This window comes from Lonchura striata, chromosome 22 (assembly GCF_046129695.1).
Source record: "Lonchura striata isolate bLonStr1 chromosome 22, bLonStr1.mat, whole genome shotgun sequence".
NCBI classification, from domain to species: Eukaryota; Metazoa; Chordata; class Aves; order Passeriformes; family Estrildidae; genus Lonchura; species Lonchura striata.
In genome coordinates, this window is record NC_134624.1 from 3,548,494 (window position 1) to 3,571,328 (window position 22,835).

At 63.6% G+C, this 22,835-nt stretch overlaps 2 protein-coding genes across 6 annotated transcripts in view; both read left to right on the forward strand.

Annotated features, from left to right (window-relative positions):
* The window catches only part of WHRN (whirlin), a 52,386-nt gene extending 44,768 nt beyond the window's left edge, over positions 1-7,618 (forward strand). For all 5 annotated transcript variants that reach the window (XM_021548085.2, XM_077787815.1, XM_077787816.1 and 2 more), the window contains 5 exons: positions 1,348-1,419; positions 2,499-3,078; positions 5,416-5,594; positions 6,201-6,323; positions 6,931-7,618. In XM_021548085.2, the coding sequence (XP_021403760.1) occupies positions 1,348-1,419; positions 2,499-3,078; positions 5,416-5,594; positions 6,201-6,323; positions 6,931-7,113 (1,137 nt within the window). In that variant the 3' untranslated portion in view covers positions 7,114-7,618. The remainder of the gene's footprint in view (positions 1-1,347; positions 1,420-2,498; positions 3,079-5,415; positions 5,595-6,200; positions 6,324-6,930) is intronic.
* Positions 7,619-8,979: 1,361 nt separating this feature from the next.
* AKNA (AT-hook transcription factor) lies at positions 8,980-21,468 on the forward strand. Its single transcript, XM_077787953.1, is given in 24 exon segments — positions 8,980-9,393; positions 12,464-12,587; positions 13,214-13,313; positions 13,315-13,493; positions 13,610-14,565; positions 15,017-15,091; positions 15,532-15,679; positions 15,856-16,013; positions 16,360-16,419; positions 16,522-16,622; positions 16,708-16,942; positions 17,024-17,148; positions 17,207-17,410; positions 17,576-17,774; positions 17,868-17,974; positions 18,165-18,394; positions 18,583-18,769; positions 19,021-19,194; positions 19,289-19,392; positions 19,639-19,806; positions 19,895-19,996; positions 20,473-20,598; positions 20,792-20,939; positions 21,192-21,468. Coding segments are annotated over 24 exon segments (4,701 nt in total).
* The last annotated feature ends 1,367 nt before the right edge of the window (positions 21,469-22,835 follow it).

Here is a 22,835-nt window from a genome sequence, read left to right on the forward strand (position 1 = left end):
GCCCTGGCAGGTTTTGGGGGGCATCAGGCAGATTATTCCCATTTCAGGAGTGACACAGCTGTGACAGTCTGGCTGCTGCCAGGCAAAGCTCCCAGAGCAGCTGGGGCTGCCCTGGATCCCTGGCAGGCTGGATGGGGCTGGGAGCAGCCTGGGACAGTGGGAGGTGTCCCTGCCATGGCATTGGATGGGTTTTAAAGTCCTTTCCAACCCAAATTCTTCTGTGATTCTCTTTGAAAAGCCCCCTGCCCTTATGTTGGAATAATGGAGGATGAAACCACCCCGTGCCACAGGAAGGTTTCCCAAGCCAGCCCTTTACCTGTCACTGCCTAAACAAGCTGTTTCTTTGTGTTCTCATTCTCCAGAGCTCCTTCAGAAGCCACAGGGATAAAAGCACTTTACATCAATGTTTTTGCTGCATCTCTAATGGTCTTAATTGTCTCCCGTGTCTATTTTGGGATTCGAACATCTCCCAGGCACAGCAGCAGCCTCCAGCAGCTGGGGGAGACGCAGATGCACCAGCGTTTCAGCTAATCAGCTGTTTACCCTGCAATAAATAGCAGGCACTTAAACACAAACTGTGCCCTGCCCCATCCCAACAGCCCTGCCAGCGTGCCAGGAGCCGAGCTCAGCCTCCCTGGGCAGCAGCAGCCACCAGGGAGAGGAGGCTGAGGCTGGGTTTGCCCCCAGGGAAGCTGGGCAGGGTCCCCCCTGGCAGAGGATTCCCTCAGCAGGGCTGGGCACAGCTCCCTGGGGCAGAGCTGCACCCCCAGCCCCGCCGTGCCCCACTCCTGACTTGGCCAGGTTTGCTCTGCTTGGCTGCACCCGTGGCCTCTCCCTGTGCCCATCCCCACTGACAGATTCCCACAGGACATCCCTTCTGGATTCCTGGAGCTGTGATGTCCTCAGAACTGTGCTGTGGCATTTCCTGGTGACGTTTTTGGACTCATAAAGCAGTGGCAGCATCTTCTCCTTGCATCTGAGACCCGCTGCTCTGGGTTGTGGGGGAGGAGAGTTTTAAATTTCTATTGTCCTTCCTCTGGGGGAGAAAAAAATATGGTATTGAACCTGCAGCCCTCAGGGCTGGCTCCTTCCCTCCTTCCCTCCTTCCAGCTGATTTGGGCCTAGAGGAGCTCAGCCCAGTGTGTCAGGTCCTCAGCATGCTCTGAGCACATTCCTTAGCTTGGGAGAGCCTGTATCCCAGCAAAGGCACCCCAAGGAGGCAAAAACCTCTGGGTCAGGCTGGCCCTGCGTGGGGAGGGTTTGGGGCACCCCTCTGCCCATCCCCTGGCACTGTGCTGGCTGCTGCTGCTGCTGTGCCATGGTTCTCTCTTCCTTCTGTGCCCCCAGAACACGTCAGAGCTGGAGGGAGCTGGGGACTGCCACCAGAGCAGCATCAACACCCTGCCAGATGTGTCCCTGGTAAGGCCCTGCACGAGCTGGGTGGGAGCAGGAGGCAAACTGGGGGTGCTGGGTCGTGCCCCAGCTGCAGCAGCTGGGCTGTACCAACCCCCAGGGGATATTGTTGTTCCCAGGGCAGTCACTGACCACAGCTCTGCTGGTGGGTCCAGGAGGATTATTCTGGCTGGCTGGATAGGAGCAGCCTTGTGCAAAGCAGAGCAAAGCTTGGGTGGGTTGTTCTGTGTTGGATTATGCCCTTTTCTGGCCCACATGTGGGGCAACTGAGAGGTATTTTAAAAACTTTTATTCCATTTTCAGGCTCATGTGAAGGGTGACACAATACAGATGTTATAATTCATGCCATCACCAATTATTTCCTAATTACAATAGATTATAAGTGTTTCTTGGCCTGTCAGGTGCTCTGCAGCTGTGCTCATTTGTGAGTTGTAGTCTCGCTATCAGAAGGTCAGGAAGGTGTTTGTGTGGCACTCTCAGGTCAGGAAGGTGTTTCTATAACAACCAGCTTGTCTTGGTTTGAAAAGGAAAACCAGTGAGAAGCTCCAAGTCAGAAGTACAATTTATTAAGAAAAGGGAACAAAGAACCAAATATATACAATAGCACAAAAGAAGAACTGCTGACAGAGTCAGAGATACAACCTGACACTTGCTGGCTGGGGCGGTGGTGGTAGATGTGGTTCTGTCCCAGCAGTGCTCCTGTAGACTGATGGAGTTTCCCTCTGGAGGTCCAGTGCAGGGAAGGTCTCAGCTGTTCCTCTTGGGAGAGGGGATCTCCTTGCTGTCTGCACAGCCCCGCTGATATCCTTGATGGCATCGTTTGGCTCCTCCCTCTGGGCGGAGCATCTCACAAGAGAATGGTGTGATCTTCTCAGCCATGTGGCTGAAAGAACAGGTCCTCCTGGAGGGACTCATCTCCGAGTCACGAGATAAAGAAAGGAAGGGATTGCAGCTGGAGGTGGTAATGGAATACACCCCAATATTATAACCTAGGACACAGCTCCTTTAGCCATGGTCACTGTGAGGAGATGAAGATGCACTGAACCTGGCCGTGGTCTCCTACAAACTTGTGCTTGCTTTGGCAGGATGATCTCTCCTCCTTCCCAGAGGAACCACCCAACTTCAAGCCCCCTCCTCCTCCATCAGCCCCCCAGACCCTGGACCCCTCCTCTGCCCAGCACCGGCTGCCGGGGAAGGACAAGCCCAAGCGCCCCTCCTCTGAGTCCTCCCAGTCCGGCCTTTTCTTCGTGGCCCCCCGAAACCCCTCTCCCCCTGCCAACCCCCCTGAGAAGGACACGGTCAGCGTCACCTCCACGGCCTCCACGTCCACCGAGGACTCAGCCCCCGGCGCCATCTACGCCACCATCTCCCCGTCGTCGGCGCGCGGCTCCCGCCGGCCGGCCGACACCCCGCTCTCCCTGCTGGGCCAGCACCCCATCGGGCCCTTCCCCAGGGTGCAGTCGCCCACCAGGCTGAAGAGCCCATCCCCAGAGGGGCCTCAGAGCCCCCCGTCCCCCTGCCCTCCCCCTCCGCCCGCGCACCCCGCGCCCCCTCCCCCGGACAAGGGCAGCCCCCAGGCCAACCAGCATTTCATCATGGTGGAGGTGCACCAGCCCAACAGCGAGCCCGACGTCAACGAAGTGAGGCCCCTGCCCCAGGCCAGAGGTGGGTGGCACCTGAGCAGCTGGAGAAAACCGTCCCTGCGGTGTTGGGAGGGAGAAAAACGGGACAGGACACTGATCTCGAGGTTTCAGGTTTCGTGGTGGATCTCTGGAGCCAAAAGTTGGAGCATCTCTCTTATGGAGAGTGGGGGAGCTGGGGGTGCTCACCTGGACAGGAGAAGCTCCAGGCAGAGCTCAGAGCCCTTCCAGGGCCTGAAGGGGCTCCAGGAGAGCTGGAGAGGGACTGGGGACAAGGGATGGAGGGACAGGACACAGGGAATGGCTCCCAGTGCCAGAGGACAGGGATGGATGGGATGTTGGGAATTCGGAATTGTTCCCTGTGAGGGTGTGAGGCCCTGGCACAGGGTGCCCAGAGCAGCTGTGGCTGCCCCTGGATCCCTGGCAGTGCCCAAGGCCAGGCTGGACAGGGCTGGGAGCAGCCTGGGACTGGGAGGTGTCCCTGCCATGGCAGGGGTGTACTGGGTGGGCTTCAAGGTCCTTTCCAACCCAGGCCATTCTGTGACCTCAAGGACCAGAAATAACTCTGGCCTTTTCCCATTAACTGTGCATTTTGGGAGGGAAAAAAAAATCTAATTATGCCCACATTTAGCTAGGGAATCCCGTTTATCCCAGGTAAAGGAAGTGGAGGTGAGGGAGCAGTGTGTGGGGCCCATGGCTCCTTTGGACATGGGGAGGGAGGAGGGGTCCCAGGGGGTCCCGGGAGCTTTCAGAGGTGGAGAGGGGAGGAGGATCCACGGGAATCTTGGACATGGAGAGGGAAGAGGGGCCCCAGGGGAATCTCAGGATCCCTTGGAGATGGAAAGAAAAGAGGGATTAAAAAGGGGGTGTCTGGGACATGGAGAGGGAAGGGGGATCCAGGGGGGCTGCTGGAGAGGGAAGGGGGATCCAGGGGGTCATGGAGGAGAGGGAAGGGGGATCCAGGGGTTCCTGGAGGATAGGTAATGGGGATCCAGGGGTTCCTGGAGGAGAGGGAAGGGGGATCCAGGGGGTTCCTGGAGGAGAGGGAAGGGGGATCCAGGGGTTCCTGGAGGAGAGGGAAGGGGGATCCAGGGGGTCATGGAGGATAGGTAATGGGGATCCAGGGGTTCCTGGAGGATAGGTAATGGGGATCCAGGGGTTCCTGGAGGATAGGTAATGGGGATCCAGGGGTTCCTGGAGGATAGGGAAGGGGGATCCAGGGGGTCATGGAGGAGAGGGACGGGGGATCCAGGGGGTTCCTGGAGGATAGGTAATGGGGATCCAGGGGTTCCTGGAGGATAGGTAATGGGGATCCAGGGGGTCATGGAGGATAGGTAATGGGGATCCCGGGGGTCATGGAGGATAGGTAATGGGGATCCAGGGGTTCCTGGAGGATAGGTAATGGGGATCCCGGTGGTTCCTGGAGGATAGGTAATGGGGATCCCGGGCAGTCCCGGGTCCCGGAGCGTTCCCGGCCCCCCCGCGCGGGGCAGCGACACGAGTGGTCATGTCGCCCTCGTGTGGCACAGCACCGTCACTGCAGCCAGCCCGTTGCCCGCAGGTTGATGCGGTGCAGTAAATGCAGCGCCGCGGGTGCAGTAAATGCAGCGCCGCGGATGCATTAAAATGCCGCGCCCTGGGTGCATTAAATGCAGCGTCGCCGCTGCTCCTGACAATTCCAGCCTCCATCTGCACTTGTTCTTCATCCTCAAAGGGCAGAAAGCTTCTACATGGCAGCACCTCTTCACTTGGCTTGGTCCTTGTCTCCTCCCAGACTCTGCTGTGGAGTGTGGGCTGCATAAACTGGCCTCCATCACTCTCTCCCTCCATCCCAGTTTGGGATCTGGTTTGGATTCCAGACCAAAGTTTGAGGCCATTTGTCTCTGGATGCTGCCTGTGCACAGCTCTGCTCTTCTGACAGTGGGGTGCAGAAAGGTTGGGGTCAATCCCTTCTCCCAGGAAACAGGGACAGGATAAGAGGAGATGGCCTCAGGCTGTGCCAGGGCAGATTCACGATGGATATTGGGAAAATCTCTTCACTGAAAGAGTGGTCAGGCATTGGGAGAGGCTCCCACAGCAGCGGTGGAGATCCTGTCCCAGAAAGAATCTAAAAGCTGGGTAGATGTGGCACTTGGGGACATGGCTTTGAAGTGACCTTGACAGTGCTGGTCTTGTGGTTGGACTCGCTGCTCTGAGAGGCCTTTTCCCACCCCAGCAGTTCCATGGCTCTGCAGGGCTGTGCTTGGCAACGCTGCTGTGCAGCCCCGGAGTGAATCCCAGGGAGGCTGCCCAGCGCTGGCGGCGGGAGCTGCCGTGCCCAGCAGAGATGGAGAGGGGCCACTAACACCGCGTCTCTCCCCAGCCTCCACGCTCTCCCAGCTGTCGGACAGCGGGCAGACCCTCAGCGAGGACAGCGGGGTGGACATCGGGGAGGCCGAGACGAGCGGCAAGGACAAGAGCCGGCAGCCAGGCCCCGGGAAAAGCCGGAGCCCCAAGGAGGCCGTGAGGAGCGAGGGGGCGGCAGAAGGGGCCTCCAAGCCGGTGAGGGGAGCCTGGGGTGCTGCTCTGTGCCCCGCTGCCTTGGCCAGCCCGTTCCCCCCCTCTGCCCGCAGGCAGTGACCGCTGTCCGTGCTCAGCTGGGCTGTGTCTCCTCTCTGCTGAGGCCAGTCAGTTCTCTGGGGGGCTGAGCTGTGGGGAAAGGGGTCAGGAGTGGCTGAGAGGAGCACTGTAAGGCTGATTGACTCCATCCTGGGTAAATCCCATCCCTCCCAAGGCCAGCCAGCAGCTACCTGGGGCATGGGAGAATTCCTGGCTCTAAAGGGACATCCACAAGCTGCATGAGTGAAGTCACCCAAAGGGAAGGTGGCAGTGGGTGTCAGACATAACTCAGAGGCTTTCTGGTGGTGGTGAAGCTGAGGGACACAAGCAGGCAGGCAGAGAGCTGCTCTTCTCCTTCCCAAACCCTTCCAGACCTGCCCAGAGTTGGGATTCTAGACCTGTCAGGAGTCAGAAAGCACCTGCAGGGCTGTGTGTGTCCCTCTGTGGTGGCAGCCAGTGTCCCTGCCTGCTGTGGGGCCCTGGCCGAGGGAGCACAGCTGGCACACGGTGTCCAGGCCCCTTTGGCAGTGCTGCCATCTGTCCCCACAGCCTGGGCTCCTGGAGCCCACGTCGTGTCTGATCCGGGTGTCCAAGAGCGCTCCCACCTTGGGCATCGCCATCGAGGGCGGCGCGAACACGCGGCAGCCGCTGCCCCGCATCGTCACCATCCAGGTAGGGCGGGCTGGCAGGGGGCAGCTCCGGGCACTCCCAGCCCTCTCCTCCCTGGGCAGGCTGGGGAAAGCCCTGCAGCTGTGGCCAGGGGGATTTGGGGGGCCTGCACCTCCCCAGGCACCGTTCCACGGTGTCTGTGTCCCGTGGATGATCCCATCCCAGAACACACCTCCTGGGAGCCGGCTGTGTGCTCCAGACATCTGCGAGGGGATCAGGGCAGCCCTGAAAGCTTGGCTGCTGGCTCCAGATGTCTGGAAACTGCCAGACAGAGGATTGAGGAGGGGGGATGGTGGATGGAAGCCAGGGGACTGAGCCCTCTGGAGCTGTCTCCCTGTTTGCTGTTTACTTGGGGCAAAATTCAAGTTATTTACAACAAAAAAAAAGCAGAGCCAACTCTGCCTTGGTTATTCTTGGCCATCTCAGCTGGCGTCACGCTCCAGGAGCAAGCAGGGGGCAAGCCAGCTTCATCCCCTCTCTCCAAAAAAGTGAACTATTTCACATCCATCACGTCAGATATGAAATATCTCCCAGTTTTTTCCCCCCTGCTTGATGCAGGGAGTGGTGGGAACATGAGGGGAACACGAGCTGACGCCTCTCTCTCCTGCAGCGGGGGGGCTCGGCGCACAACTGCGGGAAGCTGAAGGTGGGACACGTCATTTTGGAGGTGAACGGCACAGGGCTGCGGGGCAAGGAGCACCGGGAAGCCGCCCGCATCATCGCCGAGGCCTTTAAGCTGAAGGACAAGGACTACATCGATTTCCTGGTCACAGAATTCAACGTGGCCCTTTAGGAGCGGGGTTCGGGCAGCGCCGGGGATGGGGATGAGGGATGGCCCCAGGTGGGACAGCCCGCGCCGCCCCGCACATGCAGACACCCCCAGCTTGTCCCCAAATGTCCCCACGCCCGCTGCAGGCTCCCTGCCTGGGTAGGGCAGGCTGAGAACGGGCACATCCCTCCCAGTTTCCATCCCTGTCCTCTCCGGGGTGAGAATATCCTCTCCCCCTCAGCCAGGCTGCGAGCGGGGCAGGAGGGTGGCACGGTCTGGGTGTCCCCGCTGTCATTTGAGTGCCACACACAGAGCAAGGGGGGCCCGTGGCTCGGGATGGAGGGAGCGTCAGGGGGTTGCTGCTCCTTTGGGTGGTCCCCAAGGTGCCCAGGTGGGTGGTACCAGCCACGGGGGGGATGCAGAGAGAGCGACCGGAGGCCTTGTAAATTGCTGGCAATGTTGTCGTATTTATATATACAGAGCTTGTGCTTTTAATTTTTCAATAAATCTATCAGGGTAGAAAAAAGGCTACGCTTGGGGGGTGCTTTGGGGTGGGATGAGGGGGTAGGAAGGGATAGGGATGCCAGGATATTTTCCCTGGTATCCTGGAAGCTTCCCAGGGTGGCAGGGTGGGTGGGAGTGCAGTGGTGGTGGTGGTGAGGGGATGCTCTATGTCAGCCCCATCCCATCCTTGACCCATCTAGTCCTTTTTCCCATCCTATACCATGCCCAGACCTATCCCCATTTCATTCCATCCTACCTCATTCTTTCCCATCTCAATCACTCCTCATTCCTACCCCATCCCTTTTCTACTTTCATCTCAATCCTTTCCAAGGATCTCTGGGATTGGCCATCCCTGGATCCCATCCCATCCTATGGATTCCATCCCATCCCATGGATCCTGTCTCATGTATCCCATCCTGTCCTTTGGATTCCATCCCATTCCATGAATCCCATCCCATCCCATTCCATGGATTCCATCCCATCCCATGGATCCCATCCCATCCTCTGGATCCCATCCCATCCCATGGATTCCATCCCATCCCATGAATCTCATTCCCATCCCATGGATCCCATGGATCCCACGGATCCCATTGATCCCATCCCATGGATCCCATGGATCCCATCGATCCCACGGATCCCATGGATTCCATCCCATGGCATCCCGGGAATGGGCAGCGCCTCGCCAGGGGGTGCCCGCGCTGCATAAATTATGCCAATGATGTTCCCCCAGCCGCGGTTCTGATTGGCCGCCAGCCGCCGGATATGCAAATAAAAGGTGGGCGGGGTTATGCTGACGACTTCCCGCTCCGCGCGCGGATTGGCGGAGTGCTGCGGTATGCTAATGAGGGAGGCCCCGCCCCCTAGCGCCGCGGGCCGCGCTTTTGTCCGGCGGGGCCGGGGAGGATCGGAACCGGGACCGGGATCGGAGCCGGGATCGGAGCCGGGACCGGGACCGGGATCGGTGCTGGCATCGGGATCGGCACCGGAGCCGCCCAGCGCCGGCCGGGCCCTGCCTACAGGTGGGCAGCGCGGCGCTCGCGGGGCTCAGGGCGCCTCTCCAGCGGTGCCCTCGGGCCAGATGTGCCCCAGCTGTGCCGGGGGGCCGGGAATGGCTCGCTGCTCCCCGCCAGCCGCCTGCACAGCTGGAGGGAAGGAGAGGGCCCCCGGGGCGCCGCTGGAGGCACAGCTGGAGGCGCAGCCCGCGGGCCCCATCCCGGGGCCGCCTCCAGAGCTCCCGGCTCCGCTGAGCCCGGCTCGGGCAGGGCTGGCTCGCAGCCGGGAGCTGCCTGGGGTCCCTGGGCGGAGCGGGGACACCCCCAGTCCCGGCGGGGTCCCTGCGGCCGAGGCCATGGGACACATCGGGAGGATGCGGGACACGCCGGGAGGATGCGGGACACGCCGCTCCTGGCCGAGGCGTGTCCTCCCCACGCCATCGCAGCCTTCGTGGCTCCGAGGAAACTTGTCAGAACTTTTCTTCTGGCGGTGCCTCCTCCCCGCCGGGGCCGGAGGATTCCGGGAGAGTTTCGTCAGGGGCTGCGGAGGCGGCTCGGAGGCACGGCCGGGGCTCGGCGGAGGCTGCGGGGCCGGGAGCTGCCGGCGGCTGCTCCGAGGAAGTCGCCGGGGCAGCGATCAGCTTCAGTTCCGTGTTGTGATTTAAAGGGCAGCCGTGTTCATGGCAGCCGGTGGTGCCCGCGGGTGTCCCGTGCTCAGCCGCAGCCTTTCGGCGCCTTCCGGGCAGGGCTCAAATCGCTTCTTAAAGTTCAAGGGCAGCCGGGGAGCGCGGCACGGCAGGCGCTGTCCGTACGGGCTGGGAGAGATGGGGATGGAAAAGCTCCAGGGAGAGCTCAGAGCCGCCTAAAAATGCTCCAGGAGAACAGGAGGGGGACTTGGGACAAGGGATGGAGGGACAGGACACGGGGAATGGCTTCAAACTGACAAAGAGCAGGGCTGGATGGGATACTGGGCAGAAATTCTTTGCTGTGGGAGGTTGAGGCCGTGGCACAGAGAAGCTGTGGCTGGTTCATCCCAGCGCAATCTCCCCTGCCGTGTCCCCGCCCGCTGCCCCGTGCTAAGAAGGGATCGGTGGCACCGGCTGTGGCGCGGGGACAGCGCTCTCCAGACGGGGATTAAGGCTGTCCTTCAGGGCATTGCGGCCATCCCTGCGGGGATTCAGCCCCGGGGTGTCCCCAGCGGGGACAGGAGTGCCAGCGAGGAGGGAGGAAAGAGGCGCTGTCCTGCCGTGGGGCTTTGCTTCGGTGCAAGTGATGGGAAAATGACATTTCCAGGGGGTTTTGGTGCCTCTCCGTGGGGGTGTGCCAGTAAGGGGGGCTGGGGGGGGTAGGACATGGCTCCTCCAGCTGCTGGAATTGGGGTGACACGCGGGTTTTGTGGTGATGGTGACAGGTGTGTGCTTTCAAGGGGCCAAGGAGATTTGTCAGGCTCTTCCTCGCTGTGATGGTCCCTCCCTTGTTCTAGTAAGAAATAATGCAAACTAAGAACGCAGCGTTTCCGCTTCTCTGCCCTCTTTCATGCCTATAAAAACGGGGCTCTGTGGGCTTTAAAAAAGGGTTTATACATCAGGAATTTCTCCCTCCTGGAGCGCAGACATCCCTTGCCAAGTTTCAGCCCGAGGCCGTTCTGGCCTCCTAAAAAGAGATGCAAAACATCCATCCCTTGCCTGGGACGGGCTTGAGCCCCCCCTGCATCCCAGACGAACACAGATGTGCAGGAGGGGCTTTAACCCCTCCTGGCAAGTGGTTTTGGGACACTGGGCAATTCCACATCACTCAGAGAATGTGGGGACGGAGGCGGGGGGTTTAGCGCCCCTCCATCCCCCTGCTCCGCCCGGGGTTGACAAGGCAGTGAAGGCAGAGTGACAGCAGCCCTGTCCCCCCCCTTCCCTGCCACCGAGCGAGCCCTGGGGCGGAGGATGCTCCTGTCTCCTCTGCTGTCACCGCTGATAAACCCAGGAGCCACGATGGCTTCGTGCTGGCCCTGATGGCTGCTGCTTCCCCGGCCACCCGCGGGATGGGCTGGGCGGGCTCAGCCTCGCCTCCGGCTCTGCCGCGGGGCCGGGAGTGGGACAGGGATGGGATCGCTGCCTGCCGAAAGGATCGGGGCTTTGGAGGGGCAGACAGAGCCCCCAGCCCTGCTGGGAGCATCCCTCCCTCAGCTGAGCCCCTCAGCCACAATTTGGGACAGCCCTGGCTGGGCTTTGTAGGGCAGGAGAGAGGCTGAGGGGCTGGGGCAGAGCAGAGTTCAGGCTTTTTTAGCTGGGGCTTTTAAATTTCTTTTTAGCTCTTCTTCCAGTTACATGTTGCAAAAATCCTGGCTTTCCAAGAGGAAAATTAAAATGTATGGATATATTTCTGCACACTCATTTGGGAATGTTTCTGTTTGATTTGTGGCTGCTGAGCACGAAGCCACATCATTTTTCAAGCTTTTCTGTGCTCCCATAACAGTGAGAAAATCACTTAGAGGGGAGGAAAAGAATCTGAGAATTTTTGCTCTTGCCACCATGACCATCAGCAGAGGGATTTTCTGGGAAAGCAATGCCTGTGGCTGGGTTTGGAAGTGGCTCCTGCAGACTGCAGCTGCTGTGGGGCTGTGCACTGCTCAGAAATGGGGTGACAGCATGTGGGTTAGACATAGCCTCCTTCAAGAGATGCAAAATTCCCATCCCTTGCGCAGGATGGGGTTAAAGAAACACCAGAAATGGGTTGGGAATGGTTTAACCCCCCTCATCCCAAGAGAACAGGACCCCCAGGCTCCTCTCACCCAGCACTCTCCATCTGGGAATCCTGGGCATGGTGTTTGGGGCTCCTCATGGCTCTGGGATCCTGCAGGGCTCCAGGTGGGATGGGAGGAACTTTGGTGGGGATCTCTGGGCTATGTGTAAGGACTTGGGGCTGGAAACATCCCGGCTCAGGGAGGAGCTAAAGCCAAAATCCTACTTTGGTTTCAGTAGCTCCAGGTCTGAAGAATCCCATGGGCAGCCCTGTCCTTCCCGGTGGCAGGAGAAGCTGTGGAGCATCCCCAGGTGTGGAGAATGGAATTATCCATTCCCCAACTCAGTGTGGGGGAGAAAACCTCATGTAAACCCCCCAGGAAGTTTGCAAGACCCTACAGGATGCTTTGGGGTTTGCTCCTGCTCCGAATGCCCCAAGGATGCAGGGCGGGCTGGGGAAAAGGCTGATGCAAGGATGATGCCCTTGATGCTGAGTGGTGCTGGAAAATAACCTCAAACCTCACAAACACCTGAGGAAATTGCAGATGTGAGGCTTGGGAGGGGATGAGAGGACTTTTCCCATAGCATGTGGCTGTGTGGATAGGTTTATGCCTCATCACCACCATCCCTGAGCCAACAGCACCCCAAAATCACCACAGCACCCTCTGGCTACGAGCAGCCACCCCAGGGATGGTGCTGTGGTTTCATTAGCTCGTCAAGCTGTCCTCTGCATGCCACTAATTACACATTAACGAGCTGGCTTAATTGACTGCCTGTGAATGTGCCAAGACAGGCCACAGTGGCTGGATGCAGCCACAGCATCCCTGGGAGTGTGAGCAGCATCCCAGGATGGGGCCAGCTGCACCCTCCCTTTGGAAATCTGGAGGAATTTCCAAGGATGGCTGAATTTTGGGGCTTTAAAGCTTAATTTTAGGTCTCCTGGAAGATCCTCATGCTGATATTTCTTGGACCAACTGCTGGTGGTCCCAGGGATCTCCCTCCCCTCTCTTCCTACAGCATTTTGCTCTGAACTGGATTAAAAAATAAAGGTTTTGATGGAAAATGCTGTGGGAGGAGGGTTCAGTCCCCACTGCGCAGGGCCGGATGGGGTTAAAACTTTTGTGGCCACCTGCAAACTTGCAGGAAACTTCATTTCCTCCTTCTGCAAAAGCTCAGCTGCCCCACAGGCACAGGAAGGTTTCGGGAGCTCGGCAGGCCTCCCCGTGGGGTCATGGTGATGGGGATGTCCTGAGGCTGCTGGTGCAGGGTGAGTGTCCCCTGCATGGGGCTGGTGGTGCCTGGTTTGGCCACCCCACGCCAAAATTTGGGCTTTGGGGGCTCAAATCCAGCAGAGGGGACACGGGTCGGAAAACCCCGTGGCCTTTCTTGCCACACCCCACATTTGGGGCTTTGGCATCCGGTGTTTCTCCAGCTGCTGGTGGAATCCCCGGGTGGGGGCAAGGGGGGAGCTCATGCTTTGGGATCATCAGGGGCATTTGTGTGTTGGGTCTCTGCTGTGACCCCACATCCAGAGGGGTCTTTGGGGTGCTCCTGCCTCCCCAGCACTGTTGGTGGTCCCCAGGTGTGGCTGCCCAGCGGGGGTGACATCCACAGGGTGCCAGCATGGGCTGGGTATTCCTGGGGTGGGGAGAAACCTTTTGGGGTGGCCCTGAGGGGCTCCTTCCCCACGAGGACCTCACGGCTGGCAGAGATGCGGCAGCCACAGTGGGGTGCAGAGTGGGGAGGTCTGTTCTGAGGGTGTCCCCCCTGTCCTGGGGATCTTGTCCCCGGGATTTGGGGGACAGGGAAGACCCTGCCAGCGTGGGGGAGACACCTCAAACAGAGCCCACCATGTCCCGCTGAGCATCCCTCCCTCTCCCCCGGCCCCCCCAGGACGCGGCAGCGATGCTGTGACCTACATTCGCGACAAGGAGGTCCCCAGCCCGCCGCCACCGCCGCCGCCGGGCCATGAAGCGACACAAGTGACAGGGCTGGGCGGCCGCGGCCATGGCCAGCCCGGCACCATGGCTGCGCTGGACACAAACAGAGCTGACGCGCTGGCCCGGCCAGGAGGAGGAGGAGGAGGAGGAGGAGGAGGAAGACGACTTTGAAAGGCGGATGGACGAGGATGGGGTGATTGGCCTGGGGGAGGGTGCCAGGAGCCCACCGTGGGGTGAGTCCTGCCCGAAAGGCTTGGTCCCAAATGTCCCAGGAGCTGCTGGAGCCCGGGGGCCGGGGACACCGGCTGGGGCTGGGTGGTGACAGCCCCGCGGTGCCGGTGTTTTGCAGGTGACAGTGAGGACCTGGAGGAGGGGTCCCCGGCAGAGGAGGGGCGCTGGCACCCGCGGCAGGACCCGGCCGAGGAGGATGAGGAGCGGGGCAGCTCCGGGGGGGACGAGGGGCCCTGGGGGGCAGAGAGCGATGGGGACCCCTACCCCGAGCTGTCCCCTGGGGGCTGCTGGGGCTCGGGCTCCAGCGGCAGCCCCGAGGCGGTGAGGGACGGCCGGGCTCTCTGCCAGCCCCGGGGCTGCAGCACGGACCGGGGGAACACCTCAGGGCTCTCGGACACCAGCCCTGGCCCTGGCACCCCGTCCCGCCAGCACCAGGGCTGGGGCACGGCCGCGGACACCATCGGGGGGCACAGGCAGGAGTGGAGCCCGAGACGGAGCCTCCCCCTGCAGCTCTCCGCCGATGGCCCCAGCCCCGAGCGTGTCCCCGAGCCGCAGAGAGCTGGCACAGGGATGCCAGCCCCCGGCACCGCTGGCTTGGCACCCGCCGGGCAGCCCCAGGGCGCCGGGAATGCCCGGGCACCCCAAGGGCACGGCAGATCCCGAGCGCCCAAGAAAGCAGCGCCCGCGGTGGTGCCCCCCAAGCCCGCCCGGCAGTCGCGGTCCCTGAGCCCCCGGAGGCGAACGGGTGCCAAGGGGACGAGGGATCCCTCGGGAACGGGCACCGAGGGCACCCAGTACGGCCGAGGGCGGCTCAACCACCCCCTGCCCGACCTCTCCAAGGTGGAGGCGCGGGTGAAGTTCGACCAGAGCTACCGCCCGCCCCGGGGCCGGGTGCTGCCCGCCCGCCCCCGCGGCCCCGGGGGTCCCATCGGCTTCAAATCCCCGGCCGAAATCGTCCGGGAGGTGCTGCTGAGCAGCGGGGAGGGGGTGTCCCCGCAGCCCCCCAGCACGGCCGGGCTGCCGCAGGAGTTCAGGTCGCCCAGACAAGCCACGGCGCTGGTGCAGCAGCTGCAGGTAACGCCCAGCACCCCCCGTTCAGCCACAGGGCCCTACCGGGAGGGTCTCCAGGGTGGGGGGAGCAGGGGGTGCGGGGGAAATGGGTGTCACTATCTCTGGGACGCCCATAGGGGTTCGGAGCCGGTCAGTCCTTCCCGGTCCTGCCTGGAGCTGGCGAGGAGGGAAGGAGCAGGGATGTGGGCAGTGCTCAGGCTGGGGACAGGATGCTCATGTCCCCCCGGGATGCCGGTCACCCCCACAGAGCTTGTGACCCTCAGGATGTTCGTCCCGCTGGGAGGAGAGGGGGCTCTCCCCATCTGCACAGAGGGATGGGGTGTTTTGGAGAGGCGGTCTCTGCACCCCACCCGTGGGACTCCCGCTCCGTGCTGTCCCCGCACAGAGCTGCAGCACCCAGCCCTCGGGCACCCCCCGTGCCGGTGCTGTCCCCCATGGTGTCCCCTCCCCGCAGGACGACTACCACAAGCTGCTGACCAAGTACGCCGAGGCTGAGAACACCATCGACCAGCTGCGCCTGGGCGCCAGGGTGGGTGGGGGCTCAGCATGCCTGGGGGGGTTCCCCTCCCTGAGGTTATGTGTTGTGCCTTCCTCCTCTTCCTCCTCCCGGGGAGCTGCGGTTGAGCGGTCCCAGCCCGGGGGGGTGGAGAACACGGCAGAGCCCGCAGCAGCCCGGGGAGCTGGCGGGGTTCCCTCCGTGCCAGGGCGGTGGCTGAGCCGGATTGTCCCCGGGATGGCGGGGCACATCTCTGAGATGGCAGGGCCACGGGCGGAAGCGCGTCCCCGTGTCACCTCTGCCACCGCGTGGGTGGGGAAACTGAGGCAGGGCTGTGCCAACCGCCCCCCGCACACGTGTCGCCACCTTCACCTCACCCACTGCTGAGCCCGTGAGGTGCTCCAGGGTGCCCCGGGGCACGGTGGGTGGATCGGGGTGCAGGCTGGCTGCCCAAACCCGCTCTCCCTGCCCAGGTGAGCCTGTTCTCCGACCCGCCGCAGCCCAGCCGCAGCCTCGCCGTGGGCACCGTGGGCACCGGGAGCCGCGTGGTGACCCTGAGCATCCCGCAGGCACGGACAGCGGCTCTCGGCGTGGCCACAGCCCCGGCCTCGCCAGGTGCAGGTGTGTTGATCCTTATCCCACAGCCGCACACCTCGCAGGTGTGTTGGTCCGTGTTCCCTGCCCGCCTCACCGCGCTCCTGCCCCGGCTCTGGGGGGATTCTCTCCGCAGCCCCTTCCCCACGCCGGTGTCACCGGCGCTGCGGTGTCACTTGTCCTCCACTTGTGTTTTCCAGCAGCTGCAGCCCCGGCACCATCAGAGCAGGGGGGTTCACCCCAACCTCGGTCCCCTCCTGTGCCCGGGGGGGGCTGCCCCACCTGCCCCGGGCCGTGCTGCTGCCCCGGGCCCCGGCTCACCCGGGCCCTGGCGGGGCAGAGCCGCCGGCTGCAGGCACAGGTAAGGGCCGGGGCGAGGAGAGGTGCAGGAACGGGGAGCTGTGAGCAGGGGGGCTTCGGGGGGCTGCATGGAGAAGGGGTTTTGGGGGCTACAAGGCAGCAAAGAGGGGATTTGGGGGAGTTCTGGGAGGGACTGTAGGGATAGGGATGGGGAGGCGCAGCTGCAGAGGGGGTCTGGATTGGAGGGGCTGTGTTGTGGGGTGCCGGGAAGGAAGGAAAGCTGGGGAGGGGGCTGCAGTGGGGGATCGCGCTGGAGCAGTCCCTGGGGATGTTTCACATGGGGGGGTCTAGAGGGTGCGGAGCGGGGGCACAGCAGGGCCGGGCTTAGCCTGTACAACCCCGGCCAGGTGGAATCCTTTGAAAGCTGGCTGTGTGCAGGGACCCCCACCCCCTCGGAACAGCTCCAGGTGTGTCTGTCCCTTCCCGAACCCCAGCCTGGGGGGCGGCAGGGCCACGGGGGGTGCCCGGGGCCCAGTGGGCAGGCTCGGACCCCGCACCCTGTGCAGCAGAGGATGAGGATGCTGAAGGACGCGCAGGATGCGCTGGAGCGGGAATACCTGAGGGGCCGGCAGCAGCTCCCGGCAGCGGCGGGGGGGTTTGATCCTGACCGGTACGTGCTCGATCCTCCTGCCACCCCCTCCCCAGAGCCCCCGGGGGTCGCTGTCCCCCCTGCACTGATTGCTGGTGTCTTGCAGGGCAGTGGAAGGGGAGATTTACCGCCTGGGGCTGCGCCTGGAGGGGCTGAAGGAGCGGCTGGAGCCGGGGGGCAGGCGGCAGCCCCTCCCTCACCCCTCCCCGCAGCCCCTCCCTCACCCCTCCCCGCAGCCCCTCCCTCACCCCTCCCCGCAGTCCCTCCCTCACCCCTCCCCGCAGCCCCGCTGCCCCCCAGCCCCATCCCCACCACCGGCCGCCCACTCCCCGCACCCCGAGGTGAGCTGGGGGTGCAAAGGTTCCTCATCCCACTGCATTTATGGGGGTTGCCCCTCTCACCCCCTTGTGCTGTGCCCACAGAGCCCTGCGCTGGTGGAGGGTCCTCGAGGGACAGCAGGGGACAGCGACGGGGTGGCAGGGGGGCTGCCCTGGCCCCTCTGGCACAAACAGCGCCAAGTGGAGGAGGATTTCGGGGACCTGCTGGAGCAGTGAGTGCCCTCACAGCGGGGCCGGGGGGACACGGGCACAGAGCATGTCCCAAAGCCACTCGCTCCTGCCTGTGGGTCCCCCCAGGTACAAGCACTTCAAGTCCTTGCCAGAGTCGCTGAGCCTGGAGCAGCTGAGCCTGGCGGGGAGCGGGTCCCAGGAGGAGGTGGATGCACCCGCGGCGGGGGACGGTGGCCCCAGCAAGGTCCCCTGCAGGACACGGTCGCTGGAGGAGGAGCCCAACCTCGACTCCTTGCCCTTGTAAGTGCTGAGGGAGGTCGGGTCCCCAGGGAGGGTGAGCAGGAGCTTTGACATCGTGTCTCCAGTTTTACCTTTAACGGCCTCCACGGCAGAGCTGGACCAGGACATTTCCCCGTGCCTGGGGTTGCTCTGCCCCATCACTGCTGCTCCATCCCCTCCCCGCAGGCACCTCCAGCAGAGAAGAGCTGCGATGCTTCCCCCCAGAGGACCCCCAAACCTGGAGGAGACACGGGGCCAGCCCTCCCCTGTCACTGCTGAGGAGCCGCCAGCCTCTGCCAAGCCTCTGGAGGTCCCTGGGCCACCACGGGTGCCCCTGTCCCTCCGTGGGACAGGCAGCAGTGCCACCCGGCACGGGCCCCGCACGGTGAGTCCCTGGGACTGCGTGTCCCCACCTGAGATCACCCCAGAGCCTCCCGGGCTGCTGGACACCGACCCTGCTGTCCCCGTGCCTCTGCAGGAGCAGCGCATCGTGTCCCCAGAGACCGACAGCGGCTTCGTGGGCTCGGAGGCCAGCAGGGTGTCACCCCCCGTGCACACCCCCGAGCATCCTCCCCCTGGCCCGGGGTACGGCCCACGGCCCTGCTGCGGGAATTCGGCTGTGCCTGCGGGGTCTGGGGGATTGAAGAGGAGCAGGGATGGAGGGAGAGGCGCTGAGGGTGTGGGGAGCAGGGTTCTGGCGGGGCTGGAGATGTGCAGAGTGCCCGTGGCCGGGGGGAGCCCTGGGGGCTGCCCGCATGACCCGTCCCTTCCCCAGGACTCCGGGCTCGCTGGGACCTTCCGTCCCCATCCCCAGCAGCCTCCGTACCCCGCGGAAGAGAGAGACGAGCCCGCTTCCCTCCGAGACAGCACTGATGGGCATCTACCCGCCGGGGGGCACAGGGGGGCCCCGGCTGCCCCCCAGCAGCCCCTCTCAGAGCAGCTCCCCCCCTCGCTGGGCTGAGAGCGCGGGCAGCGAGGTGGGGCCGGACCCCGACGGTGATGGCAGTGAGTACACAGGACTCGGCGAGGGACGGAGATCTGGGGGGCCCTGGCTTTGTGGCTCTGGTTTTTGGGATTCCTGGACCTCCTCCTGGTGCTGGTGTCACCGGTGTGCTGGTGTCACCCTCCCTGGAGGGAGGTGTGTCCCAATCTCTGCTGTCTGATCCCAGCTCACTGCTCCCCTTCCTCCCCAGCTCGCACGGACTCGGAGGTGGGAGACAGGAGCTGTGCCAGCGCCGGTGGCCACCCCATAGCCATGGCCCGGAGCCCAAGCAGCCCCCTGCCATCCCCTGAAACGCCATCCCCCACCCTCCTGTCCCCCGACCCGCCGTCCCCCGACCCGGCTGCCTGTGACCTGCTGGGCTCCCGTCTGGAGCGCGAGTGAGTGGCTGTGTCCCCCCGCCCCAAACCAGGCCAGACCCCCTTGGGATGACACCGGGACCCCCCCCGGAGGCACCCACTGGGCACTGGACGCCAGCCCAACCCCAGGCTTGGTTCTGGGGAGGGTCACAGCTGCTGGGTGGGGATGGGGGATGTGGGAGGGGGTTGCTGGTGCTCCCCCAGGGCCCCCAGCACCGCTGGGGTCCCTGCTGGCTGCAGTCCCCCTCACTGGGCCGTGTGTCCTGGGGCAGCCGGGCCATCCGAGCGCTGCAGGACGAGGTGTGGCGGCTGCGGCTGCGGCTGGAGGAGAGCCTGCTGCGCTCCCGCAGCCATCCCGGGGGAAAAGCCCCTTCCTGCCTCACCCCGGCCGGGAGGCAGCCGCTGGCCAGCGGAACATCGGCCCCGCAGGACGCGGCACCCTCGGGGTAGGTGGCAGGGGGCACCTGGGGGGTGTGGGGGGCAGCGTGGGGACAGCCTCAGCCTATGGAGGTGGTGACAGTGTTTCTGTCCCCTCTGCAGGAACCCGAGCCCCCCGGTGCGGGGCAGAGTGGCCCCCGGGCTCACACCCACGCGGAGGGAGAGGTCAGCATCGCTGCCACGGGACAGGCCAGAGCTGGACCTCGGTAAGGGGGACCCCACTGGCGTGGGGACAGAGGGGACATGCTCCTCCCTGCACGCCACTCGCCCTCCCCAGGGCGGCAGGATGGTGTGGGGCTGCAGGACCGTGGGGACAGAGGGGACACGCTCCTTCCTGCACGCCACTCGCCCTCCCCAGGGCGGCAGGATGGTGTGGGGCTGCAGGACCGTGGGGACCAGGTCCTGGTGGTCCCACGGAGCCCGCAGTGCTCAGCCCAGGGTGGGTCCTGCAGGCCTGGAGCTGGGTGCCAGTGGATGCCACCCCTCTTCCCTGTCCTCCACCGCAGCCTCCGAGCCAGAGCCCTCGCCTGCCAGGCCCCGGGCACCCCCCGCCCTGCGGAAGCACCTTGGGAAGCCGCCGGGGCCGGTGACATCCCGGGGACAGCACACGGGTGACACAGGTGGGTGCTGGTGGAGGTCCGTGGTGGGGCTGAAAGTGGCCACCCTCACCTTGGGGACCCTGGCCATGCTCACGCTGGGGTTTGGCAGGGACACGGTACCAGGCGGGGACAACGCGTGCCACCCCAGCACCCCGAGAAGAGCCGGGCACCTCGGGGTGTCCCCGGTGTCACAGGGGCAGGATGGCATCAGGTGAGTGGTGCCCATCCCCTTCCATCCTTCCTTACCACCCCTAACAGCTGCTAATGACCTTCATTAATTAACTGGAGAAGCTTAGGGAGGGGACAGACAAACCCGTTGCTTATGGCCTGAGCTCCCCTCACTGTCCCTTGGCCAGACCCCACTGTCCCCCAGGGGCACCAACCTGGGCAGCTCTGGGGATGCCATGGCCTCACGGGGGTCCTGCACGGGTCAAGCCCCCCTTGGCATCTGTGTCAGTGTGGGCAGAAATTCTGGGATTCCCTGGGTTTCCTGGTGTCACCGACAGCACTGTCACCTGTCCCCAGCCCTGTTGCAGGTGCCAGTGCAGATCCCACCTTTGCAGACCCCCCTTTCCCTGCAGGGAAACCCCCTCCTCCCATCTCATCAGCCCCCCCAAACCCCTCAGCTCTTCCCAAACGTCCCTGGCTGGCTCTGCACGGGATGTTCCTGATGTCCTCTCTCCACAGCTGCATCTGGGGGAGGTGACACCCCCCGGCAGCCCCAGCACAGCACCCCCAGGAGAACGTCCTGCCCCAGCTGCCGGGCACCCATGGGCCCCTCTGTGCCGGGCAGCAGGGACACAGCCACACACGGTGGGTGACACGGGTGACACGTGCCTGGCACAGCTCCTCCCTGTGTGGGGGGACGAGGAACAACCTCAGCCCCCGGACAGTGCCTGGGGACTGTGCCCACCCAGTGGGTGATGGCACTGGGGCTGCCACACCATGCGCACCCCTGGGGACACCGAACCCCCATGGGGACATCTAACCACCTTCCTCCCCGCAGCAGAGCGTGGTCCTGGTGGCTCCTGTCCCCCAGGAGCTGAGAAACCAGAGCAACCTGGAATTTGGTACTTGGCAGCCGCCCCTGCTGCCACCGCTGCCACCATCTGCCTGGCACCCGTCCCCCTTGTGCCTTACGTGCCCTCCATGCTGTAAGGATGCCGTGGGGCTGGGAGGGGGCTCGGGGAGGGTCAGCATCCCCCAGGGGTGGAGGGGAACCCAGGAGGGGCTGTCCCCACCCCAGGGATCCATTGTGGGGTGACACGGCCACCAGCTCCTCTGGGGCTGTGTTTAGGGGGTGGTGCTGTGGGGTGGGCATGGGGGAGATGGGGAAGAGGGATGGGAATTGGGTGTAGTGGTGGCACAGAACCCATCACTGAGCCCGTGTCCCTTCTTCCTCCCAGCTACTGCTCCCCAGCAGCTCCTACCTCAGCCCCAGCCCTGGCCGGGGTCCCCCTGGCTGTCCCCGCGGGGCCCCGGCGGGCAGAGCGTCCCCCCCGGCCCCGGGGCCAGCAGCGCTGCCTGAGCCTGCGCCTGGAGGAGCTGGAGGAGCTGGACTGGTCCCTCAGCCGGGCTGTGCAGGCTGCCCGGAGCGCCCGGCTGGCCACGAGCCGCATCAGCCGGGCGCTGGCCGCCGAGCTGGGCCGGCCGCGGGGCCTGCGCGGCTCCTGCCTCCTCTGAGGGCAGCTCCTGCCTCCTCTGGGGGCACCTCCTGCCTCCTCTGAGGGCAGCTCCTGCCTCCTCTGAGGGCACCTCCTGCCTCCTCTGAGGGCAGCTCCTGCCTCCTCTGAGGGCAGCTCCTGCCTCTCCTGAGGGCAGCTCCTGCCTCCTCTGAGGGCAGCTCCTGCCTCCTCTGAGGGCAGCTCCTGCCTCTCCTGAGGGCACCTCCTGCCTCTCCTGAGGGCACCTCCTGCCTCCTCTGAGGGCACCTCCTGCCTCCTCTGAGGGCAGCTCCTGCCTCTCCTGAGGGCACCTCCTGCCTCCTCTGAGGGCAGCTCCTGCCTCCTCTGAGGGCAGCTCCTGCCTCCTCTGGGGGCACCTCCTGCCTCCTCTGGGGGCAGCTCCTGCCTCTCCTGAGGGCAGCTCCTGCCTCCTCTGGGGGCAGCTCCTGCCTCTTCTGAAAGCCCTGCTTGTAGGGAACGCTGGGCTCAAGGATGGTTTAGATGAATGGAGATTAGAGATTTCTGGAGGCTGCTCCTAGAATATCAGGTTTATTAGGGATGGTGAAAGGTCTTGCTTGGAGCTGCCAGATGCAGCACGGGGCAAGGCCTGAGGGGATGGGAGAGGGGAGAAACAAGGGGTAGAGAGGATGCTCCAGGAGAGGGTGGAAGTTCCAAGAGAGGGGAAGATCCAAGAGGGGGGAAGATCCAAGAGAGGGGAAGATCCAAGAGAGTGTCTGGCTCCTCAGAGACCCCTTATCAGGGGCTTCAAGGTGGGCTGGAACAAGACTTGGGCCAATGGGGTCACAGACACCTGATGCTTCAGCGGAGGGTTACAGGTGTGGTACATTTTTGGGGTTGAGATGGAACAGTCCATTTGACTTTTGGACCTATCAGTAGGTAAGGGCATTGTCCAGCCAGTAGGGAGGATTGTTTTCATCCTGGCTGTACTACTGTGAATCTTCTGCCAGGCAATTATATTTATCTATCCTTCCCAACACCTGCTGGCACCTCCTGCCTCTTCTGAGGGCACCTCCAGCCTCTTCTGAGAGCCCCGCTGGCACCTCCATCCTCTTCTGAGGGCACCACTGGCACCTCCAGCCTCTTCTGAGGGCCCTGCTGGCAGCTCCAGCCCCTCCGTGCCAGCGGGAGCGGAGGATGAGCCCCTCAGCTCCTGGGGGCAGCAGGGCTGGAGGTGCCTCCCGGGGGTGCTGCCCTGGCTCCCAGCCCGCTCCCGCTCTCCCTGCACTCCCTGCATGGCTTGTCTGTCCGTCTGTCTGTCCCTCTGCAGGCCCCCCCAGGCTGCAGGAGGGGGGAAGGCGTGGGAGCAGCGGGGTGGCCCTGTGTCCCCCCAGGCCAGTGGCCACCCCACCCTGAGCACTTGTGGGG